The sequence below is a fragment of the Lactuca virosa genome, chromosome 1 (assembly GCF_052849685.1).
Source record: "Lactuca virosa cultivar CGN04683 chromosome 1, Lactuca_virosa_CGN04683_v6, whole genome shotgun sequence".
NCBI lineage: Eukaryota > Viridiplantae > Streptophyta > Magnoliopsida > Asterales > Asteraceae > Lactuca > Lactuca virosa.
The window spans coordinates 19,767,655-19,795,245 of record NC_136426.1 but is presented as its reverse complement, the minus strand read 5'-3'; the positions used below and the strand labels follow the sequence as shown (position 1 = coordinate 19,795,245).

At 34.3% G+C, this 27,591-nt stretch overlaps 1 protein-coding gene across 1 annotated transcript; it reads left to right on the top strand.

Annotated features, from left to right (window-relative positions):
- Positions 1-7,270: 7,270 nt before the first annotated feature.
- LOC145161521 (TOM1-like protein 4) lies at positions 7,271-10,740 on the top strand. The gene is made up of 10 exons (XM_079082965.1): positions 7,271-7,398; positions 7,747-7,891; positions 8,144-8,222; positions 8,335-8,433; positions 8,520-8,633; positions 8,953-9,098; positions 9,194-9,275; positions 9,396-9,481; positions 9,591-9,788; positions 9,913-10,740. Exons 2-10 carry the CDS (start codon positions 7,776-7,778, stop codon positions 10,532-10,534), a joined length of 1,542 nt encoding a protein of 513 aa, XP_078939091.1. The 5' UTR covers positions 7,271-7,398; positions 7,747-7,775; the 3' UTR covers positions 10,535-10,740.
- Positions 10,741-27,591: the final 16,851 nt, after the last annotated feature.

Below are 27,591 nucleotides of genomic sequence, written 5' to 3'. Positions count from 1 at the left end.
CAAGTTAGTTGATTTTAGTCCTTAAATATTAACCCAAAATTTAAATTAAGGCTAGGATCCATATTTTCATTTCGTAATATGAAGTGGGATGTCGTAGTCATATCACAGAACTACTTTAGGTAGGCAGAATCATTTCACCAATTTCAATCACATTAAACTCTTAGATCTCTTGAGATTTTCATTGAAACATCAATGACATGTTTAATATCATATTATGCTCTTACTAGTTGTGACTAGGATGCCGAGGATCACAATTAAGATGTGAATAACCATGCAAACCCACTCAAACACCCTCGATCGATTTATAATCTCTCATTGATGTGTCAGTTAACCACACACACTGCATCAACAATTATAAACACGAGTTGTTTCATCATTTCATCTCTATAGTCCCACATTAGTATGTCGGTTAACCACACACGCTCCACTAATGACTTATAAAGAAATGATGTTCGTTTTCATAGATTAACATATGTTTCACATTTTCCCTAAAGTAACTAGATAGATATTTTAAAAGAATGTTTTAGTACTTTACAGCATTATACTTTAATGTGATTATGTCCTACTGAACCCATTCGGCTAACGACCCCCCACCACACAAAGGAGTGGTGGCTGAAAAGGGCACCCATTCAATAGTCATTTTATAGGTCATTTCCTTATACCCCTCTTATAACATGACTTCGTGAATGAGGCCTACCATTGATTCGACTTACTTTTCTTATACATACAGTATTAAAGTTCTTATACATATGTATAGGGTGTATTTTAAACATTTTAAGAACTTCAAGGTTTATAATTTAGTTTTTCAATTAACTATTAATTAATTAATCATTTTAAACCAATTAATGATTTATCTTTATCTTTTAATTAAACTATTAATTAAACTAATTAAATCATTTAGATAATCAATAAATTTAATATTTATCTTTTGATTATCATTTAATTAAATTAAATATTAAAACCATGAGGATAATCATGGAATTATCTTATAACTAGTTTAGATTTCCATGTTTATCTTCTTATCCTTAAAACTAGGGTTTTAATCATATATGGCAAGTAAAATTCAGATTTTAACTGAACCAAAACCAGATAATCACTAATTAACAACCTACTAATCAGATAACGTAGAAAAATCCTAAAAATTGGATTCCATACTGGTCCCACGTTGTGGCAGAAGATATGCCACGTTGTGACTAAACAAAATGTAAAAAAAGAATATTTAGTTTATCTCATGCGCAATCAATGTATAAAAATCAAGCTCTGATACTACTGATGGAATTTTAAGGTTACACAATCTACGTACTTGCGGAAATTATCTTAACACTTAAGGGTACATGAAACCTAAGGATTTATGTCTTTACAATTAATAGCAACATACTATGAAACTTAAGGAACCCTGAGTATAATTGAATTAACAAATTAGGGTTAGATTACATACCTTGATATTGTACCAGTAAACAATATCTTTGAATCCTTCTAGATCTTGGAAAGCTAGCACTAAAACTATGATGTCTCGCATGGCTCACACCCAAAACCATATAAACCTTAGAATGAATAGGATAGAGAGAAAAGATAAGGAAATTCCGTTTGTAAGCCTCTTAGAAAGGTTGTGCACGAAATTTGCAAGCCAAGGTGTCCTATTTATAGTTTAGGTAACTTTCAGATGAATCCATATTTGAATTAATTAAATAATAGATTTAATCTCAGTTTAAATCATTTCCTTATCTGCAACCAGGAGGCTTCCAGAGACCTTAGGAATCCCTACAAAACTGTCCATACCATTGATGGTTCTAGAATTTATTCTTTTGTTCAAATATTGAACAATTACAATTCACCATTGTACCTTTAATTAATTCTAATTAACCCCAAATTAGTTCTAGATTAATTCTGATTAATAATTAATTAATTCTTATTGATTTCATATTAATTTATTAATCATGTAAATTAACAAATCAATTATCTATTTATAATTAACATATTAATCATATAATATATTAACAAATTATTTCTTTTTTCTCCTAGTATCATTTCTAGCTATTTTTTGTTATGGGGGAAACCCAAAAAGGACTTTGTTTTTTGTTACAAGAATTATCTACATGTTCAGCAGATTTCAAATTATGTATAACACATCGAATTCCAGATTTCACACACCGTAAGATATATTTTTCTTCTTTTTTACAATAAAATGTTATGTAGGTATGACTTTTTGTTAAACAATTAAACTTCGTGACGTTGACAAAAAAAAAAGTAAATTGATTCGGTTTTTAAAGGCCAAAACATTTATTGCATAAATGTTCTTTGGATTTTGGGCTTAATGGAGGATACTTATAGTAACATTTGTTTCTTAAGACAAGTTAGTTATAAGTCGCAGTATAAGTAATCTAAAAAATCATCGTCTAGTAGGAAGAAATATGAAAATTTTGTTGTGTCAATGGTGAATGTTTCAGTTTTTTCCATCATAGACCTTGGTGCACATTGAAGAACTATAAGAGACTATACATGCACCATGGTTTAGGTCATGTGTCAAATGAGTCATGGTGTCTATGCATAAAAGTCCTACAAATGACTTATGTTTCTGAGAGGAAGAAACACCAACGCTTAGTCTATCGAGTACAACTTAAATTTGGGGTTTAGGGTTTATGATGTATTGTATATCATTATATATGCGTGAAAGAATTCAACTTGTGGCATTCATTTTTTTTTTATAATTTCTTATTTAAATGTCAAGTATGTTCATTGAAGTATTAGACATATTTTAAATGAATAACACAACAAATTGAGTTTGTTAACACCAAATAACATTGCAACCGATAAACCTACAACTCTAAGAATTCTTTAAATCAGGTGTAGGATATTGTTAAATATGCGATTGACTATTATTCACCTTAGGCTTTAGATTAACTCTTACCTAATGGTTATGACTTCTTCGAGTCGACTAAGAATAAAGATGCACATGTAAGGCGTTTGTGTCTCATCTATTGACAACAAACCAACAACTACATTTTTGATTATTGGACGCTCCCCTTGGGATATAATACAATTATAGTTTTTGGGACATCCAACTTGGCGTTGTCCATTATCGGTGGTAAAAAAATTCCATATATTGATAGCATATAGATGGACTATGTACTGTTGGATGTCATTATATTGTAAAGAACCCTATGAAGCATGCCCTTGCTCTTTTTTCGTGACCAATCTTGTCTAGCCATGCATCACAATCAATATGAATTGCATGATGTATCCTAGCCATGATTTCGTGACCACTATCCACTTTCCTATTTAGGCTCTTCCTTATTTATGGTGTGATAACGCAACGTTGCCTATTTATCATCAAATATAGTATTTCATGCTTGTACAAAACAAAACAAAGGGGCTTTCCGCTTTGTTAGAGAGAAAATCGCTTAGAAGGACCTACAAGTTTAGTTTGTGTCTTCAAACAATCAACTTGCATATATTCCTATTCTAATAAAAAAATATTTTTAATCTCTTTTTGCTATGTGTCATTCTAATGCAACTTCTCATTAATATTATGTTACTTGTCAAGAAGATATATTAGGCAAATCAATTCAAAATTCAAATTTATTTTTTCTAATTATATATTAAATTTGAAGTTATAATAATATTAAAATTGTGGTATATCTTTTAATTAATAATTTATTTAAAATAATTAATTAATAATTATAAATTTTTACTATAAATGTTTAATTAAATTTACAACCGGAATCGAAAAGGTTATAAAGTAGTATTTTCAACCTCTTGATCAATCAATGTTCCAAGCTACGGGTTGCTCCTAACGCTTTGCTTGCGGCCTGTGTGGGTGTGCTAAAACTTAAACCTACTGTTGATGGGCCAAAGGTTTCTTATTGTATAAATGGGCAGTAAGCCCTAGTGTTTGGTGTATTTCCTTGCTATATATAAATACAAACGTAACATTTGTCTTTGTTCAATCGATATACAATGAAAAGATTAACCAACAATAATATAAAGAAAGCGACAAAATCATCATTTATTTTAAAGACTAAAAAGTGACCGTCATTTATTTTAAAGACTATTATTTTTTTTTCAATTATGAATAAAACTGTTAGAAGTATTTTTCAGATATGAATCATATAAAATCAACAACCATATGGAAGGAAATTGTAATTTACAGTTAAAACAATCCATATACACAATGAAGGAAATTGTAATTTACAGTTAAAACAATCCATATACACAATGATTGATGTTCCATAAATGAGTTGGTCACTAAAGAAAAACCAAAATGAATGGAGTTTTGTCATAAAGTGATCACATTTGAATATATGCGACAAAAATGATCATTCATTTGACAAATTAAACTTCACAATATGTTTCTTACCGAGATTGTTTAGCAATGGATCGTTATTTCGTATTGGTAAAATGTTGTCATTTCGTAAAGAGATGAATTCCATGAAAAATTTGGTTCTATAAAGTCCAAAATAAATGCCCATTTATGTTGCTTTTCAAAATATAATGATTTATGATAGTATCCATAGTCTACACTATTTGGTATTTCAATAATTAACCAAAAAAATATTCCTCTAACCAATCATTAACAAACATATAAATTGTATGCATCCACTATACTTTGAGTTTAAAATGAATTATTAGGTAAAATGTATAAAAATAAGATTCGTGTTTTCTAGTTATGTACTCTAAAAATTATTACTTATAATCTAATCTTTATGTAATCATATAATCATATTAGTTACAAAATTCATACGTTTAATTAAATTACTTATATTTATAAAAAAATAATTCTATTTCAATTACTCTTCAAAGCTTATTACTATTGTAATTATAAAACAATTTTTCCAAATACAAAAGAATAAGAATCCAGTGTGACAACAAGGATTTTGGAGTTGTTGATGTCATTAAGGTGATTTTTGAAGACAAATTTTACCAAAAAAAGTTACTAAAACTCTGATATAAAAAATAAAAAATCATCAACTTATTAAATGACTTAGGTCCCGTTTGATAGTTGCTGACTGAGAAAGTGCTGACTGGGAAAGGTCTGTCTTGGTAAGAAATCCTGACCGAGTAAGAAACCATGTTGTTTGATTGTCTATCTGACTGAATGTACTGACCGATGAAAAATGACCATTTTACCCTCCTACTTCAAATACAAACCCCCACCTCAATATACTCTGGAATCACTGATTCCGGAGTTGTCTTCAATTCCAACACACAATCCATTTCCACCTTCGGTCCCTACTTGATGCCATTGCAATCTCAGTTTCATCTCAATTATTCTCCACTTTCAATTCAATCCCTCAACACCCACAACAAAAAGCCATCATCTTTCGCTGGAATCTACAATTCCATCCTCCAAACACAAATCATCTTTCGATGGAATCTACAATTCCATCCTCCAAACACAAATCATCTTTCGCTGGAATCTACAATTCCATCCTCCAAACACAACTATGGAACAAGAGGCAGGTACGAACTTTCCTGATCAAACAGGAACATAACATCAAAAAATCGAAAATTTTAGAGAAGTTTAAAAGGAATCAATTTCATGAACCAATAGAAATCAATTTCAAAAATCAGACCATTCAGAACAAAAAGGGTATAAAGAAATATGTGAATAAAATTAATTCATGAATCAATTTCAGAATAGAAATGTGAACCTGCGATTGAAGGAGATGGTTTCATGAATCAATTTAAAAAACGATTTTCATGAACGAGATGGTTTCATGAATCGGTTTCACGAATTCATGGATCAATTTCAAAAACGATTTCATGAAATTGGTTTTATGAATCGATTAAAGAAGAAGAATAGAGGCGTGGAAGAGGAGAAGACGTACCTGATGAGAAGAGATGAATGAGTCGATCAGTGGGGGAGGGGGCGCAGAGGCATGAAAGAGGAACGTAGGGAAGGGCACAATTGGTAACACTTCATTCTTTCTCAGTCAGTCGTTGGTTTTCTTCTTACCGAGCCATAGCTTTCTTTCCGAGTCAGATGGGCGAAGATTGATTTACCAAACAGATTTAGCTGACCGAGTCAGCAAAAATTGTCTGATCCAACCCAGTCAAACGCATATCAAACAGGCCCTTAACTATTGTGGATGCATTTACAAAAAAAATAAAAAAACCATTAAATCAATAAATAACTTAACTATTGTGGATGCCATTAATATGGACTAGAAATTACAATTAAAAAACATTAAACTTTTGATCAATTTTTTTCGTCTTAAAACTGATAAAACTGGTATGAGAGGTCATGGGTTCAAGTCTCGGTGGAGACATATGTGATTATTTAGGAGTAGGGTAGTTAGTTTGTCATTTAAAAAAAATGTGGTATTCTGCATTGTATAAAACTATAAGGTAAACAAAGATAAAGTAATTAATTATCTGATTGTTATTAAATATGAAAATGTGAGCCTATAATTAAAACTGATATTCTAGATTTGTATATATTTTTTCCATCGTGCCAACTGAACAAAAGAAAAAGGATTATTCGAGTCAATTAGAAGCGCGTATGGTTTGGGTTTGGCCGGCCCAAGTCAACCCATGAGAATGGTTGACCAAATTATCTCTCCCCATTTTTAATAAAATCATTCTTCATCCTAATTCTTATTTCTTATTTATTTTTCAACAACTCGTTCAAACGAAACTTAGGAAAAGAAAACTACAAAAATCTAAATTTTAAATATCAAATAAAATATGACCAAAATTACTAAATGATATTTATATAACAAAATTCTATATTTTTTAGTTTTGTAATAAAACGATTTTTATATAAAGTATCTAAGTAATTTTTTATTATGACTTGCGAACCAATTATATCATGACATATCAATAATGATTAAATTCTTATTTATCCAACTACATTAACCTCTTTTATTAATTTAATAATTTTTTACAACTTATGTAATCGAGATTAGTTATGCAATGATGTTTCAATCATATAAAACTAAAGGATAATTTATTGTTTTTTTCATGTTAAAATAAAGTATTGTGATATATTTTCCATCAAAAAACAAATTTATACAAATTAAGTAAAAATTAAATAATATTACATAAATACATATTTAATTTAACCTAGTTATGATAATATTTCCATAAAAATGTATAATTGCATTCACTATATATAACATAATTATGCCAAAACATAACAAAAATATGATAATATTTCCTAAATTGACTCGAAAGAAGTAAGTAAAATTGGCGTTCCTTTGGGTCCGAAGTTGAGACCCGGATATCGGCATGGTATAAGAAAAAGGAAATTGAAGGGGTGACGCATACACAGACCGAAGAGAAAGTCATCTCCTTCTCTCTTGATTTCTGCTAAATTCTCTATCTACTTTTTCTACACTAAATTCCTAGAAGAAAAACCTGTTCTGGTCTTCTCTGTTACATAATTCTTGTTGACGGGTAAGCAATCCCCTGATCCTATCTATTTCTTTTCAGATTCATACTTTTTCCAATTCTGATCGTATTTCTACTTGGGTTTGAATGGGTCTTGGATGTTATCGATAACGATCGCATCATTTATCTGGGGTTATTTCCTTTTGAATTATATTATTGATTCCTCGGAGCTTCGATCCATTAGGTTTTTGGGTATTTTAAAATTTTGTACGGCTTCAATTGAATCTCGAAATTTCTCGGATGGATGTGAATTCCTTTTGTCCTTTTTTCCGAATTTGAAGTTGTGATATGTACTTTTGAACTTTTAAGGGTTTTACATATTAATTTTTGTGGGTTTGTGGGAGATCATCGCAGGTTTAGACTGGTGAAGGACAAATTAAGAAATGTCAAATACTAATAATGCAGCAGCATGTGCTGAAAGGGCAACAAGTGATATGCTGATCGGTCCTGATTGGGCCATTAATATCGAGCTATGTGATCTTATCAATATGGATCCTGGGTATAACTTCTTTTTTTCCATTATAACACAACTACTCTATTTTCAATCTTTTAATTAATTAGAATATATGATTGCTTTCTCTCTCCATTTAATACATTTAATTGAAGCCACAGTTATGTTTCTTCCATGTGGTATGTAAGTAGCTGAAAAAGTCTTTGTTGATGAAATTCACAAGCTGATTATAGTTTTTATTTTGTGGGGTGATGATTTCTTTAGTAATTTCATCTTGCTGTTATGTTCTTGATTTTGCAGGCAAACAAAAGATGCTCTTAAGATACTAAAGAAGAAGCTCGGGGGTAAAAATCCAAAAATACAGCTCCTAGCTCTTTTTGTAAGTCTTTTCATTTCACTTTGTCATATATTTCTATCATGCAATGAAAGATATTTGTTACATGTTCTACAAGGAACCAACTTTATTCAAAAATCTTGTAAATTCTAAATAGGTACTTGAAACTTTGAGCAAAAACTGTGGAGAACATGTGTTTCAGCAAATCGTTGAGCGGGATATCCTGCATGATATGGTCAAAATTGTAAAGAAGAAGGTATGGAATTTCTTGTTTGTCATGATATATCTTTAGTTTGTTTTCATTAAAGATTAAACAATGTTTATATTGATATGATGTTGCAGCCGGATTTAAATGTGAGGGAAAAGATTCTTATACTGATAGACACTTGGCAAGAAGCTTTAGGGGGAAGAGGGGGAAGGTATCCCCAATATTATGAAGCATACAATGACTTGAAGGTGATTGGTAAATATGTTTTGTACTCCAGTGATAGTATGATTTTGTAATTAAGAAGCATTGTAGTAGGTGCACTACATTTAAAAAAATTCCAACTTCCTTGGCTTCCATTTAAGTTGGTGTACGTTGTTTCCTTTTCCTTTTTTAGTTTTTACATAAAGAAGCCAATACCGTTACTATGATATAACTTTCAGATATGCTAACTATGTAGTCTTTAAGTAACAATATAAATTACCAAAACACTAAAAACCAAGTTGCAATATTATTGTTTTGTTTTAAGATTGCTATTAACATTTTGTTTTATTATTGAATTGTTGACAGTCTGCAGGAGTAGATTTTCCACCAAAAGAAGAGAACAGTGTCCCACTGTTTACACCACCACAAAGTCACCCTATTGTGCACCCTACTTCACCCTATGAGGAAGCAGCCATTCAGGCATCCCTTCAGACTGATGCTGCTGGACTCGGGTATTACTTGATGATTTCCAAATTTTATGCTACTTCTGAACCTTGATAAAATCTGCCATTATTACAACACGATGATGATAAATTTATTGATGCAGGTTGTCAGAAATCGTGAATGCAGAAGGAATAGCAGGTGTGTTGATGGACATGCTTAATGCTTTGGATCCTAAGAATCGTGAGGTAACTAAGCCTTGTCCAGTTTTAATCAAATTCAAATTAACCAACATAAATGGTGAATCTGGAAGAGGACAATATTTTCAATCTTTATTGATGATTTATGTTAATGGCTGGTTGTGACAGGGGGTCAAACAAGAACTGATTGTTGACCTTGTTGACCAATGTCGCTCTTACCAACAACGTGTTATGACCCTTGTAAACACTACATCGTAAGCACCTTCTATCTCTTTTTGGAAGGGAGTGGGACCATGTGGTCCTATTCTGATCTGTCATTCTTTCTATTTTTGGCATTCATAAGTTTTACTTTCTTTTCATCAGAGATGAAGAGCTTCTAGGTAAAGGTTTGGCATTGAATGATACTTTAATGCGTGTACTTCGTCTCCATGATGACATTGCTCAGGGCGGCCCTACACAGCCTGTTGTCACCAGAACAAGTGAAAGTACGGTTGTACCCCTGGTTAATGTAACTCACGAGGACGATGAGTCTGACGATGATTTTGGCCAGCTAGCTCACCGGTAAACTAAATACACCTTCCATGTGCCTGATACTGTACCAGTATCAGACACACACTGATACTGTATCAAACACATTGGATAATGGTTATGAACTTTTATCGAGTTTCGGTTTGTATCGTTTCAGGTCATCAAGAGATACTTTACAGGGAAATGGCCGGAACCAAAACGCACCACCGCGTGCCGCCCCACTCCTCCCTCCCCCGCCTGCATCAAGGAAGCCCGTTAGCGGTGATTCAGGCCTGATGGTCGACTATCTTAGCGGCGATGCTTACAGCAGCTCTGAACGGTCTTCCATAAGTGCATCGGGCCCCACAGTCCGACCATCAACAACTCCACCAAAACCATCATCCCTTCCTCTTCCTGATGACGATTACATAAACCCAACCGCAACCATGTTCATTGATCAGCCGTCATACGATGAACCCAAGTCCAGGGACCCTTCGCCCGTGCCCGTGGGTCAATACGGTGCACCGCCCGTGTCCATCCCACCACCGCCTGCGAAACAGAGCCAGAGACAGCAGTTTTTCAACCAGAACCAGCATGGGTCACATTCGAGCAGCGGGTCGGGTTCGGGTTCGTCTTTTGACGGGTTGGTTGGTCAAACTCAGAATCTTTCGGTCAACCCTTCGACGCCAGCTAAGAAAGAGAAACCGGAAGATGCTTTGTTTAAGGATCTTGTGGATTTTGCTAAAGCAAAGTCGTCGTCACCTTCGGGTTCTTCTTCATACCCGAATAGATCGTTTTGATTTTTGAAGGGAGTGAATTGGTATTTGTTAGTATAAAAATTTAAGGACTAGTTTTGATGTTTTGGTATTGTGTTTGATTAGTTCAGGGATTTGTGTTTTGGGGAATAAATGAATTTGTGAACTTGTGGGTTGTTATTATGTAATGCCATTGACCATTGTTACTTGATTTTATTATGAGTATGTAAATGTGTTTTTTTTTTGGTTTATTTATAATTATTGTGGTTAATTTCTTCATATGTTTTATATATTATTTTAGGATTTAAGTTGGAGTAAATATATTTAACATCTCCACCCTCCGAACGTATTTGAAATTAGGGATAAGATTTTTAACCGAAAAATCAAACCGGAGCCGAAACTGATTGGTGGTATTTGGTCTGGTTTGCGGTTCTCCTAATTCACCATTTTTTATTTTTGGTTTTTTCGGTTTGCCGCAACCAAATTGGAACCGGTTACTAAAATTCGGTACGGTTCTTGGTTCTTATAATTTTCCAAATTTGGTTTTCGTTTCTTTCGGTTTCGGTTTGGTTTGGAATTCTTCCAGACAGGTTTACATCTCTATTTGACCTTTAGGGCATCTACAATAAAAGTTTTTTCCAAAAAAATAAAAACCTACTGTAAAAGCTTTTTTAATTCAAAAGTCTTTTGAGTTAGCTTGTTAATTAACAATCTCTAGCCTAAGAGCTTTTCATTTTTTATATGAGACCCATAGTTTTTTAAGCAATTAAAACTATACAACATCTAACTAATAAAAAACAAAATGAAAAAAATTATCTTATTGTGAGAGATACAATGAACTTTTGTATTTTGAGTTTTTTTAATGAAAAAGTTTAAATAAAAAGCTCAATCTATTGTGGAAATACTTGAGGACATCTAATTAAGGTATTTAGCTTTTACAACAAATTTTCAAAGGAAATTGAGTAATCTAACTATTTTTTTTATGGTTTTATAATTGAAAATGACCGTTTGGTCCGAAATGCCCATTCCGGACCCGAATTACGAAATAGATAAATGAGTAAAATGGTCCGACCTGGTAATGTGGTCCTTTATATATAAGGATGTCAGACCCCTTGTTCCGAAGTCACTGTTTCAGACCTTATTTCAGACTCTATACCCCTTGTTCTTGACTACATCAATTTCAAATGATGTTTTCTTCTAGCAGTGAAGAGATTCAATTTTTGTGGGTATGTGTCGACTCTTTGTATGACTGTATGTTATTATTTATGATTATATGTACAAAATAAGAAAATTTCGTTTTTTTTATTTTTATTTTTATTTTATTTTTATAAATTGATGTATAAGTAGACCTGGAAACGGAACGAGTTTGAAGCGAATCAACCTTGATCAAAACTCTTTTAACAAATTTCAAAATCCGATCCAATCCGCTCTGTAACCTGTAACGTTTTGAATAATCAAACTCATACATTTATCCATTGAATCAACGGATATTCAAACCTGCCCCATAACCTATAAGTTTTTTGAATAATCAAACACATTTTACTTAATACTTAAAATAACATTTTTTAAATAAAACAAAAGTTGATTTAGAAAAGGACATTACATACTCGAGGAATTTCGATTGGAATTAAAAATACTACTGGAACAACTTTCGATTAATTTATTACAATCAATTGTAGTGATAGCCAATAGAAATTGCAAACTTTCTTCCGGTTATAAATGATTTTATAAATGAAATTGGTGATTTCTTGATGAATATAAATTTAATGACATCATGATTTTTGGTAGAAGTCTAGAAGTCGACTTCCCGAATCCTAGGTAAAAGCGGTTTTTCATTTGGCTCTTGCTCTTTGGACTTTCGGTTGGAATTAAAATTAAACGTTAAGTAGTATATATATATATATATATATATATATATATATATATATATATATATATATATATATATATAATTCTAAAATTTATAAGGCGCGGGTTATACACGGGGCGGATCGGTGATGATCCATACCCGACCTTTTTAATAAAAGGATTAGTGAGTATGGATCGTCAACGGGTAAACGGATCAAAAACTACGCTCCAAACCTATATAATTCCTACGGATTTGGATCAGATTAGGGTCAAAACCCGCTCCATTGCCAGGTCTAGCTATAAGTTGTTTCTTTCGAATTTTAGTTGTTTTTAGGCTTTTGTATGATTATATGTGGGTATATGTATGTACTACGACAACTAAAAAAAACTTATTTTGAATATGTCCAGAACAAGTCCAAAATATGTTGAACTAATCCGGAATGCATAGAACATCTTCAAAAAACTTAGAACATCTCTGAAATGTCTAGAACTGTTCCGGAATGGTGTCCTTATTCTAGAATGGTGTCCGGAACACAACAATTATAGTCATGAATGGTGTTTAGAACATGCACAGTGACCTAATTTAAATCCCTTTCATTGTGGCATGATGAAACATATGAAGCGGTAGTCACGACAACCTGCAAACTTGAAATTGGCCGGGAAACCATGGCCCGTTACACACCCTCGAACGTGTGGCCATGTTTAGGACTTCCTGTTTTGGTGCATAAATTAACATGCTGATGGGTGTAAAATGTCATATGTTACTATGCCATTACATTATGTGCAAAGAGGTTGCCACTTATCTTTATTTTGACATGGAGGAGATTCTACTCCCTATAGGTGACTACTGAGTTTGATTTGAAAAGAGAGCTTTCTGCCTTTTTGTCGGGTTGCGGTTTGGGGAGTATTTTCAGGCTACTTCATCTTTGACACAATTCATACAGTGTGTCTTTCCATTTGTATTTGTAACATCCAAAAATTCAAGACCAAAAATTTCATTTTTGATTTAACGATTCATAAAACAATTTATAGAAAACATCATCAAATTATCTCATTTCATAAAAACCATAGATCATATGTCTCAAAAGAATGTCATAAGATAGTAACAATGTCATAGTACAAATCCCAAGAATCTCATATGCGGAAAATCGTGTGAGATGCGCTACTACCGTGCTGACTCCTTTCCCTTCGAAGAAGAAGGGCCTGAAACAAAAACTGAAAACCGTAAGCACAAAGCTTAGTGAGTTCCCCCATCATACCACATAGCATACAATAAACATATTGTCAGGCATATATGGGTGCCCGACCTACCCTGCTGAGCATACCGGGGTGCTCAACCTATCCCTGTCAGACACACCGGGGTGTCCGACCTACCCCTGTCAGGCATATCTGGGTGCCCGACCTACCCTCCGGTTTATCTCAACCGGTTACGGGGACTATTTCACCCCTACTACTACCACATAATAACATATCATAAACATACTGCTAGGCATACATAGGTACTATCTACCCCTTCGGTCTCTTTCAACCGGTAATTGGGGACTATTTCACCCCTCCTACCACTATCACATAATATCATAGCATTCTAGCACATAAAGCGTAACAGATAGTGGCATACCAGACAATTATCACAAAGACAATCGTCTCAACTCCAAACAACTACTAGTGGGCCGACATTGGTGTCTTTGACCCACTTCTACTGGAAGATAACTCACATCGAGTGTCGTGTAGTAGCTGAACTGTCCTCGGCTCCTGGATCAACTCCTCTCAAACTCCTACACATAAAATCTTCTTAATTACTCTTTCATACTCATAACCCCTCTAAGGGTCAACTCTGGTCAAAGTCCAAGACAAAGTCAACCTTCTGGTCAAAGTCAACATCCTGGTTGATTCAAATTGCCGAGTTGGTCCTTCAACTCGTCGAGTTCCATGATCCATAAACCTTGGAAATCTCGATCCAACTCATTGAGTTCTTTCATGAACTCGTCGAGTTCCTCCTCATAACATAGTCGAGACATTTCACTCACAACTCGTCGAGTCCCTCCTTGAACTCGTCGAGTTCCTCGATCTTCATAACCCAAAACCATGGCCAACTCGCTGAGTCATCTCCTAGACTCAACAAGTTTGCTCAGTAACAGAAAAGGTTAGGGGACCACGACCCAACTCGCCGAGTTGTATGAACAACTCTTCGAGTCCCCCATAGTCTAAACCCATTCAGTCGTTTCTGGTCGGGTTCAATGCTTCCAAACCATAGATCTGGTCCCCTAGGACTATGTTACCATGTAAAGTTGCTAACTTTACGTTCACGCATGGTGTCATGAAGCTAATAACACCAAAACTAAATTCTTAAAGAGATCTAAGGAATAGAGAAGGTCCAAGACTTAATAAAGCTGACAACTTTAAGTCTCATAAGGCCATGGACATATATATATATATATATATATATATATATATATATATATATATATATGAAGTCATAACTCCAAAACATGCTTACATCCATGAATGGTTCCAAAATAGGCTTCTTATAGCCCTAAACTACTCCATGAAGAGATCTAGTAAATGAAAAGTCAAGGTATAGACTTTATACCTCAATAAGGCTGCTGTGACAAGGAAATCTCTGGATCCAAAGCTCCTTCCTTCAACCAAGCACTTCTAACTTCCACTCATTCAAGGAAATACCAAAGAATCACTCTCTTTTCACTCACACACACTCAAAAGGCTCAAGATCACGAATTAGGGTTTTGTTGGACTGAGGGAGGCGATGAGGGAGGCCACAATAAAGTGTTAAGGCCCTTAAATAGGGTGTAAAACCCTGAAAATTAGGGTTTCACTCTGGCAGCCCTACTCGTCGAGTTGAGGCTCTCAACTCGTCGAGTAGACTTCAAGTCCCGCGTCCAAATTCCATTCCTACTCGACGAGTTTGGGCCTCCTACTCGTCGAGTCCCCTTGCAAAAATGAATAATTTAATTTAAATTACATACCAGGATCCGGGCGTTACAGTATTGGGCTCAGAGTTAGTGAAATTTAATAACGTTATTCAAGTGTTTAATGCTTCACTACATCAATTATCAGATGCAAATGTTGTGCGAGTCTCTCTGTTGTATATGTTAGAGCATGAACTTTATGGCGGATACCCTAGACAGCCAATTCAAGATGAATACCTTGCACTGGTCTCTAATTTGCATGAGTTTAAACGGCATAAAGTTATTTACATTATTTATTATATTATATCAAATGATTCTTTTAATTGATACTTATTAAATGCAATTGTTGACACATATAGTTGTCTACTGTCTTTGATAAGATAAGAGCATCTGAACCCCAACCACCGAAGACTCGGTAGTAGACCTTCATAAACCGTGCATGGATTTCTCTATGCATTTAATGTATGTCCATTGGCTTTCATAAGAGTTTTTATGCAAGAATTATTGTAACATTATTATGTTTGTTAGTTGTCTGACATCGTATATGTCGTCTATTAAGGTTTAATGGTTTTTATTTATTTATTATTATATATTATATAAATTGAAAAAAATCATAGTATATAACAATTTCTTATTTAATTCAACCTAAATTCAACTCAAATTTAGGTACATGTTTGTTTCATTTGAATAGTATCGTATTTGTATAATTATTATTGGGATCTATAATTATTATTGGGATCAGGTTGTTCATTAAAATTCATGTTTGAAACATTCATCCTTAATGAAGTACTATGTATTGATATTTCTCTAGTTTTGGGTTTTAATAATATCCTTATTCGGGTTTTGGATATTCCGGGTATGGGTCTATTCGGTCCGGGTAAACCGGGTAAAAGAACAAGAACTGGGTAAAATAACCGGTAGAGTTAATTGGGCCGGAAATGGGTTTATGTTAAGAAAGATCCCAAATTTCTAAAGTTTTTCTTATGGTAAGTTGATTCAACCTAGTAGCCATCGGATACACACGAAAAAAAACTAGCTCAAAAAATCTTGCTTTTTAATCTGTGATTGACGAAGATGGTTTTTTTGTTCCTAAGGCTAGGGGTGTGGGCAAGGTTTTCCCTGCGTTTTGCCACGGTGGCAGTAGGGAACACCTCCCCCACCCTGTGGTCTTCAATACGGTTAGATTCTGCCGCACCTTCTCTCTTTCTCTCTCTCTCTCTCTCTCTCTCTCTCTCTCTCTCTCTCTCTCTCTCTCTCCTCTATGGTCAAAAAAAATTAAATTCAATTTTTTTTCTCTTTTACCTAGAAATGGTAGTTGTTTCGAATACATCATTCGGGTTAGTCTGGTTCATGTCATCCAACCACTCGTGGGTCATCTGACCATCTGTGGCCGTTTAATGGGTCTAAAATTTGATTAGGATGCCTCCAAACACTTAGAATTTTATTGGCCATGTTGTAGAATAATATTTGTGGGTTTTTTATCCAATAGAAAATACCTATAGTTTGATTCCGTAGAAAACATTGTAGCAAGGTAGCTACAAACTTTGATTTCGTAGCACTGACTGTGGCAAAATAGCTACATATTTTAATTCCGTAGCAAATTTTATAGCAAAATAGCAACAAACTTTGATCTGTAGAAGAGGTTCATAGCAAAATAGCTATGGATTTTAATTATGTAGCAAATTCGTAGCAAGATAACTACATACTTCAATTTTGTAGCAAAATAGCCATGGATTATGATTCCGTAGCAAATTATGTAGCAAAATCACTACAGACTTTTAAACGTAGTAAGTTTTGCTGTGAAATAGCTACGGATTATGATTTTGTAGCAAATTCCGTTACAATCTACCTACAACTTTTCATTCTATAGCAAAATTTCGTAGTTATTCAGCTATTGGCTATGGAATGTAACTTTATAGCAAATTTTGTAGTAAAATTGCTATGCTTAGCCATTTCGTAGCATATTACATACTAAAATAGCTACAAATTCTACTTCCATAACAAATTTCCATAGTTGTTCAAACTTTTTATAGTAGTGTTAATTTTGTATATTTGGATCATGGAGACATTTTCCAACAGTAGGTAGGTTGGTACCCCTACACCAGGTGTGATCCCTTGGCCAGTTGCATACCCTCGACTAAGACATTTACTGTCTGATGATTGTGCACATGTTCTTGATGTTACAAATGTATGTATATTAGTTTACCTTATAATCTATAACTTGCTATGAGAGAATATGATATCATTAACCTTTATTTATTGTTTTATGCAGCTTCCCCCCAATGAGATGTAGCAGCCTACTCCACAAGAGAGTGTTGCTTTGTTGTGGACCGATAGTTGACCAGGGATAGAGACTGCAAATTTACCCGCCTTTTGAGTTGTGGTTTTTTTGTATGTTTGAGACATTTCCTTATGATGGTGTAGTAAAAACAAGTTTGTTTGACCGAACAACAATTTTTTTCAAAATTTTAGAATTTTCAAATTTGATATAAACATGACTAAGGGTAGTTTAGATCAACAATATCATACTGTTGACTACTATTTTTTTGACTAGCTTTGGCATTAGACCTACTCTTAGACTTACCCTTAGTTTTGACACTTGTCACAATTGAGGATTCAATTTTTGTTGAAGCTGCAGGAAACTGAGCATCATAATTTCTGCTTGTGTGACTGATCTTTAGGCAACGACTGCATTTTTTCTGTATAGGACCTTCACCTTCGGATGGGATACGATTATGGTTTTGTGGATGTCCGACTTGTAGTATGTCCATCAATAGTGTTAATACAACCACGACTTCATTTGGTTGTTCGTATTTAGCTAAAACTGGCACATGAAACACAACCTCTCTATATTTTGCACGGTATGTTTCCATTGTGACGTATGATGACACCCATTTATTACAGTGTTGATATCTCAATTATTTAAATAGTCCCATAGCATGAGAACAATGTATACCATCCAATTGCCATTTCCCACATGTACAAGAATGAGATTCCAAGTTGACTATACCATTTTTCATTTGATCAATCACTTCATATATGGTATGATGAATCTGTTATGCCTGAAAACTGGAGGATTTATCGATCCTCCTTTCGATAACTTCTCAATAACATGTTTTTCACATTGAGCTATAAAAAATACAAACATATGGTCATGAATTAAATTATGGTAAAATAATTTGAAACTACTACAATTTATATAGTTACCTACACCGTTGACACTCCCATTGTTGCATCGTTGCTCAAAAGAAGTCAATCAACATTGTTATGGGTAGTTTCCGTGCGTCTTATGATAACACATTGATGGACTCGACACTGTTTGATATCATTAAATTATAACAAACCATGGGAAAACATGGCATTGACCATTTTTGGTTACCGATTCTATTTATCCATGTACGACGGTCATCGAATAGCGTACGCCGCAGCCTACATAAGCTTTCTTTGAAATCAGATTCGCGGTAAACTTTTGCATCGTCCCAAAACAAAATTTTGATTTTGTCTTGTTTGCCGATCTTTGTTCTTATATTCATCAACAAATGGCGACAACTTAGTCTATGATATGCGTTCGGGAACACGACTTGAATGCCTATTTCAATGGAATTGGCTCTATTAGATATGATAGCCAAATAGGTCATTTACACAATATATTATTTGAGTTTTGAGAAAAACCATATCCATGAATCCTTACTTTTTGTTTTTCTAACACTAAATGCTATTAGGAGGATTTGGTTATTATTGTCCATGCCTACTGCTAGGAACATCGCGCCCAAGTATTTCCTTTTAGACAAAATTGCAAGAATGGTCCCTGTGTTATGTCACAACTCGCAAGTTTGGTCCAAGAATGTTGGGACTCGCACCATGGGTCCAAAAATTTGATTTTGTTGCGAGTTTGGTCCAAAATTTTCAAAAGTTTTTTATAAATACATATTTGCCCTTGGTATTTTCCCCTTTTCAATTTTTTTATTATAGAAATCACAAAAGAAAAAGAAAAAAGAAAATACCCACCCCACCCTTCTCTCTCTCTCTCTCTGTTCATAAAGATCCCACAAATCTCTACCTACCTGGTAATTTGCTCAAAAATGGAATCACAAAACCTAAAAAACTCCAGAAATTTGTTTCCAAAAGTAGTTCAATCACACCTAGATTCAACCTTGACATTTTTCATCATCCTATTATCTTTATGCTCCGTCTCTATGCCCAACTACTGATATGAAAGATATCCACGAAGATCTGCAACAACCGTAGCCATTCAAATCATCTGAAGAAATTGTTACCAAAATCCAAGGTTCAATTGCCCACTAAATCAACGAGCAACATAACATCGAGCTTACTTTCAGGGAATTAGAAATAATTCATCTCCGCCAAGGGAACACCGTTGGAGGAATTCAATTGGGTTTTAGAGAAGTATAGTGCATTTTCGGTGAAAAGGATCAAGATGAGTGCATCGTCAACAGTGGCGGTAGAGAATGGTGGTTCTGCGAAGGCTAAATCGGCGGCGTATTGGACGACGTTGGCCCCAAATATTGAGGATTACATTGGGTTTGTTGCAAGGAAGATTGTTTCAGGATCAAGTAAGTTAATCAAGGTGATTTTATGGTGTGGGGATGTGACTGTGGATCAATTAAAATGGGGAAACAAGTTCTTGAAGAAGAGGACAAAGATGTCAGAGGGCGTAGCAACCGGGATTCTTTCTAGTGTTGTGAAGGATATGGATTCATCACAGGTTCCCTTGTGAGCCCCAAACCCAAGAATAAATTCTTCAACTTTATCCCAGATGAAATAATTCCCGCCTAGACGAGATCCAAACTAGAAAGAGAATGAGAGAGGGAACCAGACATGGATATGTCGAGGATGGAATCATGATCAGGGCACAAGGTTGATGAGACTAAACCAAAACACCATATTTGATGGTGGGTCTCTTGCGATTCGATGAAAGGTATAGAGTGCTTGTGTTTGGTAGATTTTGTGTTCATATATATATATATATATATATATATATATATATATATATATATATATATATATATATATATATATGTGTGTGTGTGTGTGTGTGTGTGTGTGTGTGTGTGTATGTGTTTTGAGATCCCTGAATTAGGGGTGAATAGGAGGGTTGTTGGTTGGTTTAGTTTACTTGAAGATTTCTAGGATCGTGATTGCAATAATTTTCCAAAATCTATGATTTTGACCCTATAGCCTAGGGTATCACGAAATCAGATTTAGAATAATCCAAAGAATTTCAATTTAGAAGTCACGCACTTCTAAATCTGAAACACATAAAAGTACCTTGCTATTTTGTGTTATTGAGAGATATATCAAATCAAAAGTATGATTTTCGTGTATATATGTTCCAACCCGATTTTAAAACATTCATCATTCTTATATAGATATAAGAAATCAGTTGGAAGGTGGTTAAACAAAAAATTCACCGTTGCTAGAGGCTCTGCCCTTTGGACCCCGCCAGGGGCATAACCCCTTAGAACCCTGCACCCAGGGGCGCTTCCCCGGACCCCCCGTATCTCCGAGTTCATATTTATCACTCTAAGTGTGCACCCCGCACCTCTTATCTCGGTTAGTAAATGGAGCTCAACCTATCTCATTATTAATAATAATTACACCAAAATATGTTAATAACACTAAAATCACCAACAAATAAGAAGGGAAGTGAGTTATGGATACTTCTTTCTAGGTTTGTTTCTTTAGTAAAACGAGAGAGGGGGGAGAGAGAGAGAGAGAGAGAGAGAGAGAGAGAGAGAGATAGGTATTTTCCTTTTCCTTTTTAAAATTTTTGTAATAAAAAAACTGAAAAAAATATCAAGGGCAAAATCATCAATATAAAAAAGTTGAAACTAGATTGGACCAAATTCACAACAAAATGAAAAGTTTGGACCACTGGTGCTAGTTCAAACTTTTTTGGACCAAACTTGCAAGTTGTGACATAACATAGAGACCATTCGTCCAATTTTGTCTTCCTTTTAAGATGTGTTCTAGTTAATGATAATAATAGGACACAAATATGTTTGGAACGGTCGAACGTACATAATAATTTAATAGATTAGTCATTAAATCAAATACATGTATAACAAGAATTGAAATTACTCGTTATATAAGAAATTTTACCGCGCAACCGATAGCCATGAAAGAGTATTCAAATTTGTTGTCGTAACATATCTTTATATATGTAACGGTTCTTGGATTCTCTTTCTCAAAATTGTAACAATATAAATGAAGTATTTGAAAGTTTTCTTTAGGGTCCACTCTCAACATATTTAGAGCATACAATTTTTCACTCCATATTCGCCAATATGAAATATATACACTAAGATTGTCATTTAAAGTTCGTTGGATCTGTTTTTTCCGTAACATATTTCTAACACATGGTTCTGGTATGCAATTTGTCCCTTGATCTTCTTTAAGTTAATTTTGATTTGGAGTTTTGGGTGGGTCGTGACGTGACTACTTAATGTTTGTGGCGCGTGCTGCATCATTAAGTAGTGGTGCGACCTTATGTTGGTTGAGATGCGTAGCCATCACAACCCAAATCCTAGGTCTCGGGCCTTGAGCCATATTTAAGGAATATGTTGTTTAGGGTTTGCTCTATTCTCAACACCTACTCCCTCAAATGCAAACCCTAGCCTTGTATGTGTATTAGTGATCCATTGTGTGAGTTTTATGAGTTCTTGTTGAAGAAGGAGACCCTTGGTGCTTGGAGAAGCTTTGTTCAACTGAAGTTTCCATCTTCTATATCCTCTATAAGAATTACAAGTCATAAATTTCCTTGCTTTATTCATTTTCATGCATAGATATAGGCTTGTGAGGTGGTTTTGGTCTCTTTATGTCCCTTTCGTGGAAGTTCTTGGAGTTTGGGAAACTCCGGGTCCATGACCATTTGCTTGTTCTTGGGTGACTTCTGGACCTGTTGAGTGTCTACTTAACAAGTACTTAATTATGACAAAGTGAAAGAGATGGTCCCTGTATAATTATGTAATGGTTCTTAAGTATGATAAAATTATTGAAATAGTCATTGTGTAATGGGCCTTGTGTAAAATAAAATTATAGTAATGATCATTGTGTTAAACAAAGTTATAGATATGGTACCTATGTAATCACAAAATTACAAATATGATCCTTGTATAATAATAATATTACATAAATTGTCCTTATTTACTACACTCTCGATATAATAACGAAATTATATAAATACTCTTTGTCTAAGACTAACATTAGGAAAGTGGTGGCATAGGCCGTCCCAATTAGTTTATAATAGGGATAATGACTTGAAAGGGTAACGAACTTTCAACTTTGTTCACATTTAGTCACTAAACTTTTTTTCGTTATCTATTTGTCACTGAACTATTGAAACTGTTCACATTTTACCCTTATGACTGGTTATTACCGGTCATAAGGGTAAAATGTGAACAGTTTCAATAGTTCAGTGACAAATAGATAATGAAAAAAAGTTTAGTGACTAAATGTGAACAAAATCGAAAGTTCGTTTCCCTTTAAAAAAGTTCAATGACTAAATGTGAACAAACTTCCTCTTGTATTATGTTTTTGCAAATTATTATTATTATTATTTTAAATTCTAGCAACATTTGTTGATGAAGAAATTTATGAAATAAAAAAAAAACAAAACCCCGAAAAATATATTAAAAAAAACAAAAAACCGAAACCGAAATAAAAAACCAATGGTTTGGTATTTTCCAAAATAATAAATCAAAATTTCCAATCTGATTTTGGTTTTACAAAAAAATGAACTATTCTCACTGATGTGAATTATGATCATTGGTTTGGTGTGCGGAATTAAAGAACACACAAACAACACAGTGAGAATGGTTCGTTTTTTTGTAAAACCAAAATCAGATTGGAAATATTGATTTTTTATTTTGGAAAATACCAAATCATTGTTTTTTATTTCGGTTTCGGTTTTTCATTTTTTTTAATATATTTTTCGGGGTTTTGTTTTTTTATTTCATAGATTTCTTCATCAATAAATGTTGCTACAATTTAACAAAAATAAATAATTTGCTAAAACATAATACAAGAGGAAGTTTGTTCACATTTAGTCATTGAACTTTTTTAGAGGGAAACGAACTTTCAATTTTGTTCACATTTAATCTCTAAACTTTTTTTCATTATCAATTTGTCACTGAACTATTAAAACTGTTCACATTTTACCCTTATGACCGATAACAACCGGTCATAAGGGTAAAATGTGAACAGTTTCAATAGTTTAGTAGCAAATTGATAATGAAAAAAAGTTTAGTGACTAAATGTGAACAAAGTCGCTAGTTCGTTACCTTTTGAAGTCATTAACCCTTTATAATATGGCTAAGTCATAACAAATTTAATAAATTATATTTATATGGTGTCAAGATGAGTAAATGTGATCACATTTTCATATAATTACATTTCATTAGAAAAAATATAATATAATCGATGTTTAGTTTATTTTTTTTACAAGAAGATAAGATATAAGTCGTGAAATAATACCTACAAAAGATATGGTATAAAATAATATCTTATGAAGTCTCTGGGGATACGGTAATGAGACCTAAATAATTTTGAAGGAAATTTTGGGTCCATGAAAATAAAAGATTTGGTGCATATCCAACACCAATGACGACAACACGGTACAAATTTATGTCGGTGGCTTCTGTCCTCCAACTGGAACCGGCCTTCAACGCAACGTACAATTCGACTTTTATATTGTATTATTATATAGAATATGGGTTATGTCTTAGGCTGGAGGGAGTGGTGCCACCGAAACCGCACTCCCTTCACCGTTAGCGTCACGTCACTTTTTACCACACAAGTGTGGTTTCATGTCACACCAAGGGAGTGAGATTATGGTAAAGAAAGAGAAAAGAAAAAAAATAGAAGAAGGTGATTGGTTGAAAGAGGAGAGAAAGAACAAATAAAAGAGGAGAGAGGGAGTGAAAGTGCAGCAAAAATCTACCGCACTGCGGCCTAAACCGCACCAAACCGCAGTCAGGAGGCGGTGTTCCCCTGCCTATGTGGCAAAAAGTGCGGTAAAAAACCGGACCACTCCCCACAGCCTTAATAACTTCTAAATCAATTTAATTTTATAAATAGTAAGTATTAAATATAACTGAAAACTATTTACACGATAATACTAGTATAATATATATATATATATATATATATATATATATATATATATATATATATATATATATATATATTGATCAACTTTTCATTTATCTGAAGTTTCTATTTTAGTTGATAACTGGTATTGAATTCATTAAAGGTAAATTATAAATAAATCAACTAAAAAGTGTCACCTTATGGACATAAAGTCAAACTAGGCATTAAAAGTTTGTCAAGTGGGAAAATAACAGGTTCAATAAACTTCCATTTGGCAGTCCCCGCCACTTTATCCGCTCGGGTTTTAACTATCAAAAAATCCACATGTGTGATGGTACCATAATTTGAATGGTAAATGAAGGATATCAACGTATCACTAAATTTGAATCTTTTTTTAAGGACTAATGGTATCAACAAATCCATCCACTTTTAATCTAGAATTTCAGTCTTTAACGAAGGTCGATTGCTTGTTACAAATAACATCCCCAACAACCATTGCCTAACGATTGACCAACAATTTAACAAAAAAATTTGTATTGGTACCCAATAAGATGTTAGAAATATGGTTTAGTGGCACTTGGAAATCTGAGAATCGTGATAAAACACTTTCAAATCGAAGTATTTGTGTGGTACTCTCAAATCCTCAATTGGATAAGACTCAGAGAAAATCAGAGAGAACGAAAGAGAATGAGATGGTGTAATTTCGTGAGTACCAGAAAACTGACTAAAAATTGGTTATAAACCTTCATTGTCTGAAAAACTGTCAAAACTGTCATATAACAGTTTTTCTCAACAGTCAACTGTTATAAATCCGGGTTTTGTATAAGGATTAATGCTAAGTCAAAAACGGGTCAAATATTCAAAACTGTTATAAATCCGGCTCTGCCCCTTGGACCCCGCCAGGGGCTGCCGCCCCTTGGACCCCGCTCCCAGGGGCGCTGCCCCCGGACCCCCGTTCGTTCAGGGGCTTCGCCCCTAAATGACAGTATACTTTGACACTTGATCAAACTTAAACAAGTGTGTACTCCACACCTTCCTTACTTGTTTAATATTTATCAAGATCATTTTTAGTCAACAAAGTAATCCCATTACACTTAAATAACATTGATGATAACAAATCATCAACATAAGACTAATAAGCTTATAGTCTCTAACAAACCAAAATTTAACAAACATTTGGTTTGATACTTTGGAAATAAGAGTTAAGAAGGAAGGTTACACCCTAAAGGCTGAAATCCAGAACGTGAAAGTGCATCACAAAAGCCACAATATTCGGCTCAACTATACTCCAAAAACGTTTCAAGAATTTGAAAAGGACGCCATTTAGACCGGTAACCTCACTTTGTGTGAACTATCAATGCATGTTCAATTTATTTGACATATCCTTGATGAATCTCTTCATTTAATGATCATGCTAATACCTCCTAGTTTCTTATCGATTGATATTTGATTGTACTGTAAACTAACAAGAGAAAGACATATAACGGTTAGGGTTTCGCATTATTATCAAACAAAAGTACAAATACAATGAAAGGGAAAGACTTAATATATAGACTAGCAAATTAGGGTTTCCTAGCTAAAAGGCCCAATCATAAAACCCAGTACAAGATAAAGCCCAATTTCTTATTAGGCTAACATCCCCCCTCAAACTCACAATGCAACAGCAATAAGCATTGAGAGTTTGTCAGACAGAAAATGGAATCGAGGAGCAGTCAACGGCTTCGTAAGAATATCAGCAATCTGCAAAGATGAAGGAACATAAGGAAGGGATATAGTGCCCTTCTGGAGATGATGACGTGTGAAATGACAATCAATCTCAATGTGCTTTTTGCGCTCATGAAACACTGAATTCTTGGCAATCATTATCGCACTCTCGTTATCACAATACAAAGGGGTAGGCTGAGAGATGTGAACACCCATATCTGCAAGAAGCCATCTCAACCAAACAATCTCACAAGTGGTGATAGCTATGGCTCGATACTCAGATTCTATAGAAGATCGAGAAACAACATCTTGTTTCTTGCTTTTCCATGATATCAATGAATCTCCAATAAAACCACAATACCCAGTAGTGGACTTACGGTCATAAATATCACTATCCCAATTTGCATCACTATAGGTATCCAAACTCAAGAGAGGATGTAGATGGAAACATAAGAGTGCGGAACTGAGTACCACGTAAATATCTCAAAATACGAAGAACAACTCCCCAATGAACAGTAGTAGGAGCAGTGACAAATTAGCTAACCACATGAACTGCATGAGCAATATCCGGTCTAGTGACAGTCATGTAAACCAAACTCCCAACAATGGTACGATAAAGGCTTGGATCTGATAATGGGACACCATCAGTTGGAGAGTATTTTGCATTACTCTCTATAGGCGTATCAAATGTTCGATTATCTGTGAGTCGTGCACGTTCAAACAAATCTGAAATATACTTCGTTTGAGATAAAAGATAACCCTTTGGAGATTGAGCAACTTCAATACCCAAGAAATAACGTAGCAAACCCAAGTCTTTCATAGCAAAACGGTGAGCCAAATCACGCTTTAAAGACTCTATACCATCATGATCGTCACCGGTAATAATCATGTCATTGATATATAAGGAAAGAATAATCTGACCTGCATTCGTACATCGAATAAATAGAGCCGAGTCATGATTACTTGGTTGAAAACCAAGCGAAGTAATCACCGTAGAAAATTTCTCAAACCAAGCACGAGGGGCTTGTTTGAGGCCATATAGTGCCTTCTGAAGTCGACAAACTTCACCTGGTTGATGAGCAATACCTGGGGGAGGAGACATGTATACTTCCTCATGAAGGTCACCATTCAAGAAAGCATTCTTGATATCCATCTGATAAATCTTCCATTGGCGAATGGAAGAAACTGCAATCAAGGTGCGAACAGTCGTCATTTTTGCAACAGGAGCAAACGTCTCCTCATAATCCATACCATACTTTTACGCGTACCCTTTCGCAACAAGTCTGACTTTATAACGCTCAATGGATCCATCAGACTTTGTTTTGATTTTATATACCCAACGACAACCAATTGTGTGTTTTCTGGGCGGAAGCGGAACCAGATCCCATGTATGAGTCTGATAAAGAGCTGCAAGTTCCTCAGTCATAGCGGTCTGCCAAAGGGGATCAAGAACGGCCTCTTTGTAGGATGTTGGCTCAGAGAGACGATGTACATTAACAATAAAGGAGGCAA

Bases quoted from the DNA above. Each gene is read 5' to 3' on its own strand.
- LOC145161521 (XM_079082965.1), top strand. From the start codon at position 7,776: ATGTCAAATACTAATAATGCAGCAGCATGTGCTGAAAGGGCAACAAGT. The intron at 9,099-9,193 runs GTATTACTTGAT...TTATTGATGCAG, and splicing joins ACTGATGCTGCTGGACTCGG to GTTGTCAGAAATCGTGAATG. The intron at 9,482-9,590 runs GTAAGCACCTTC...TCTTTTCATCAG, and splicing joins ACCCTTGTAAACACTACATC to AGATGAAGAGCTTCTAGGTA.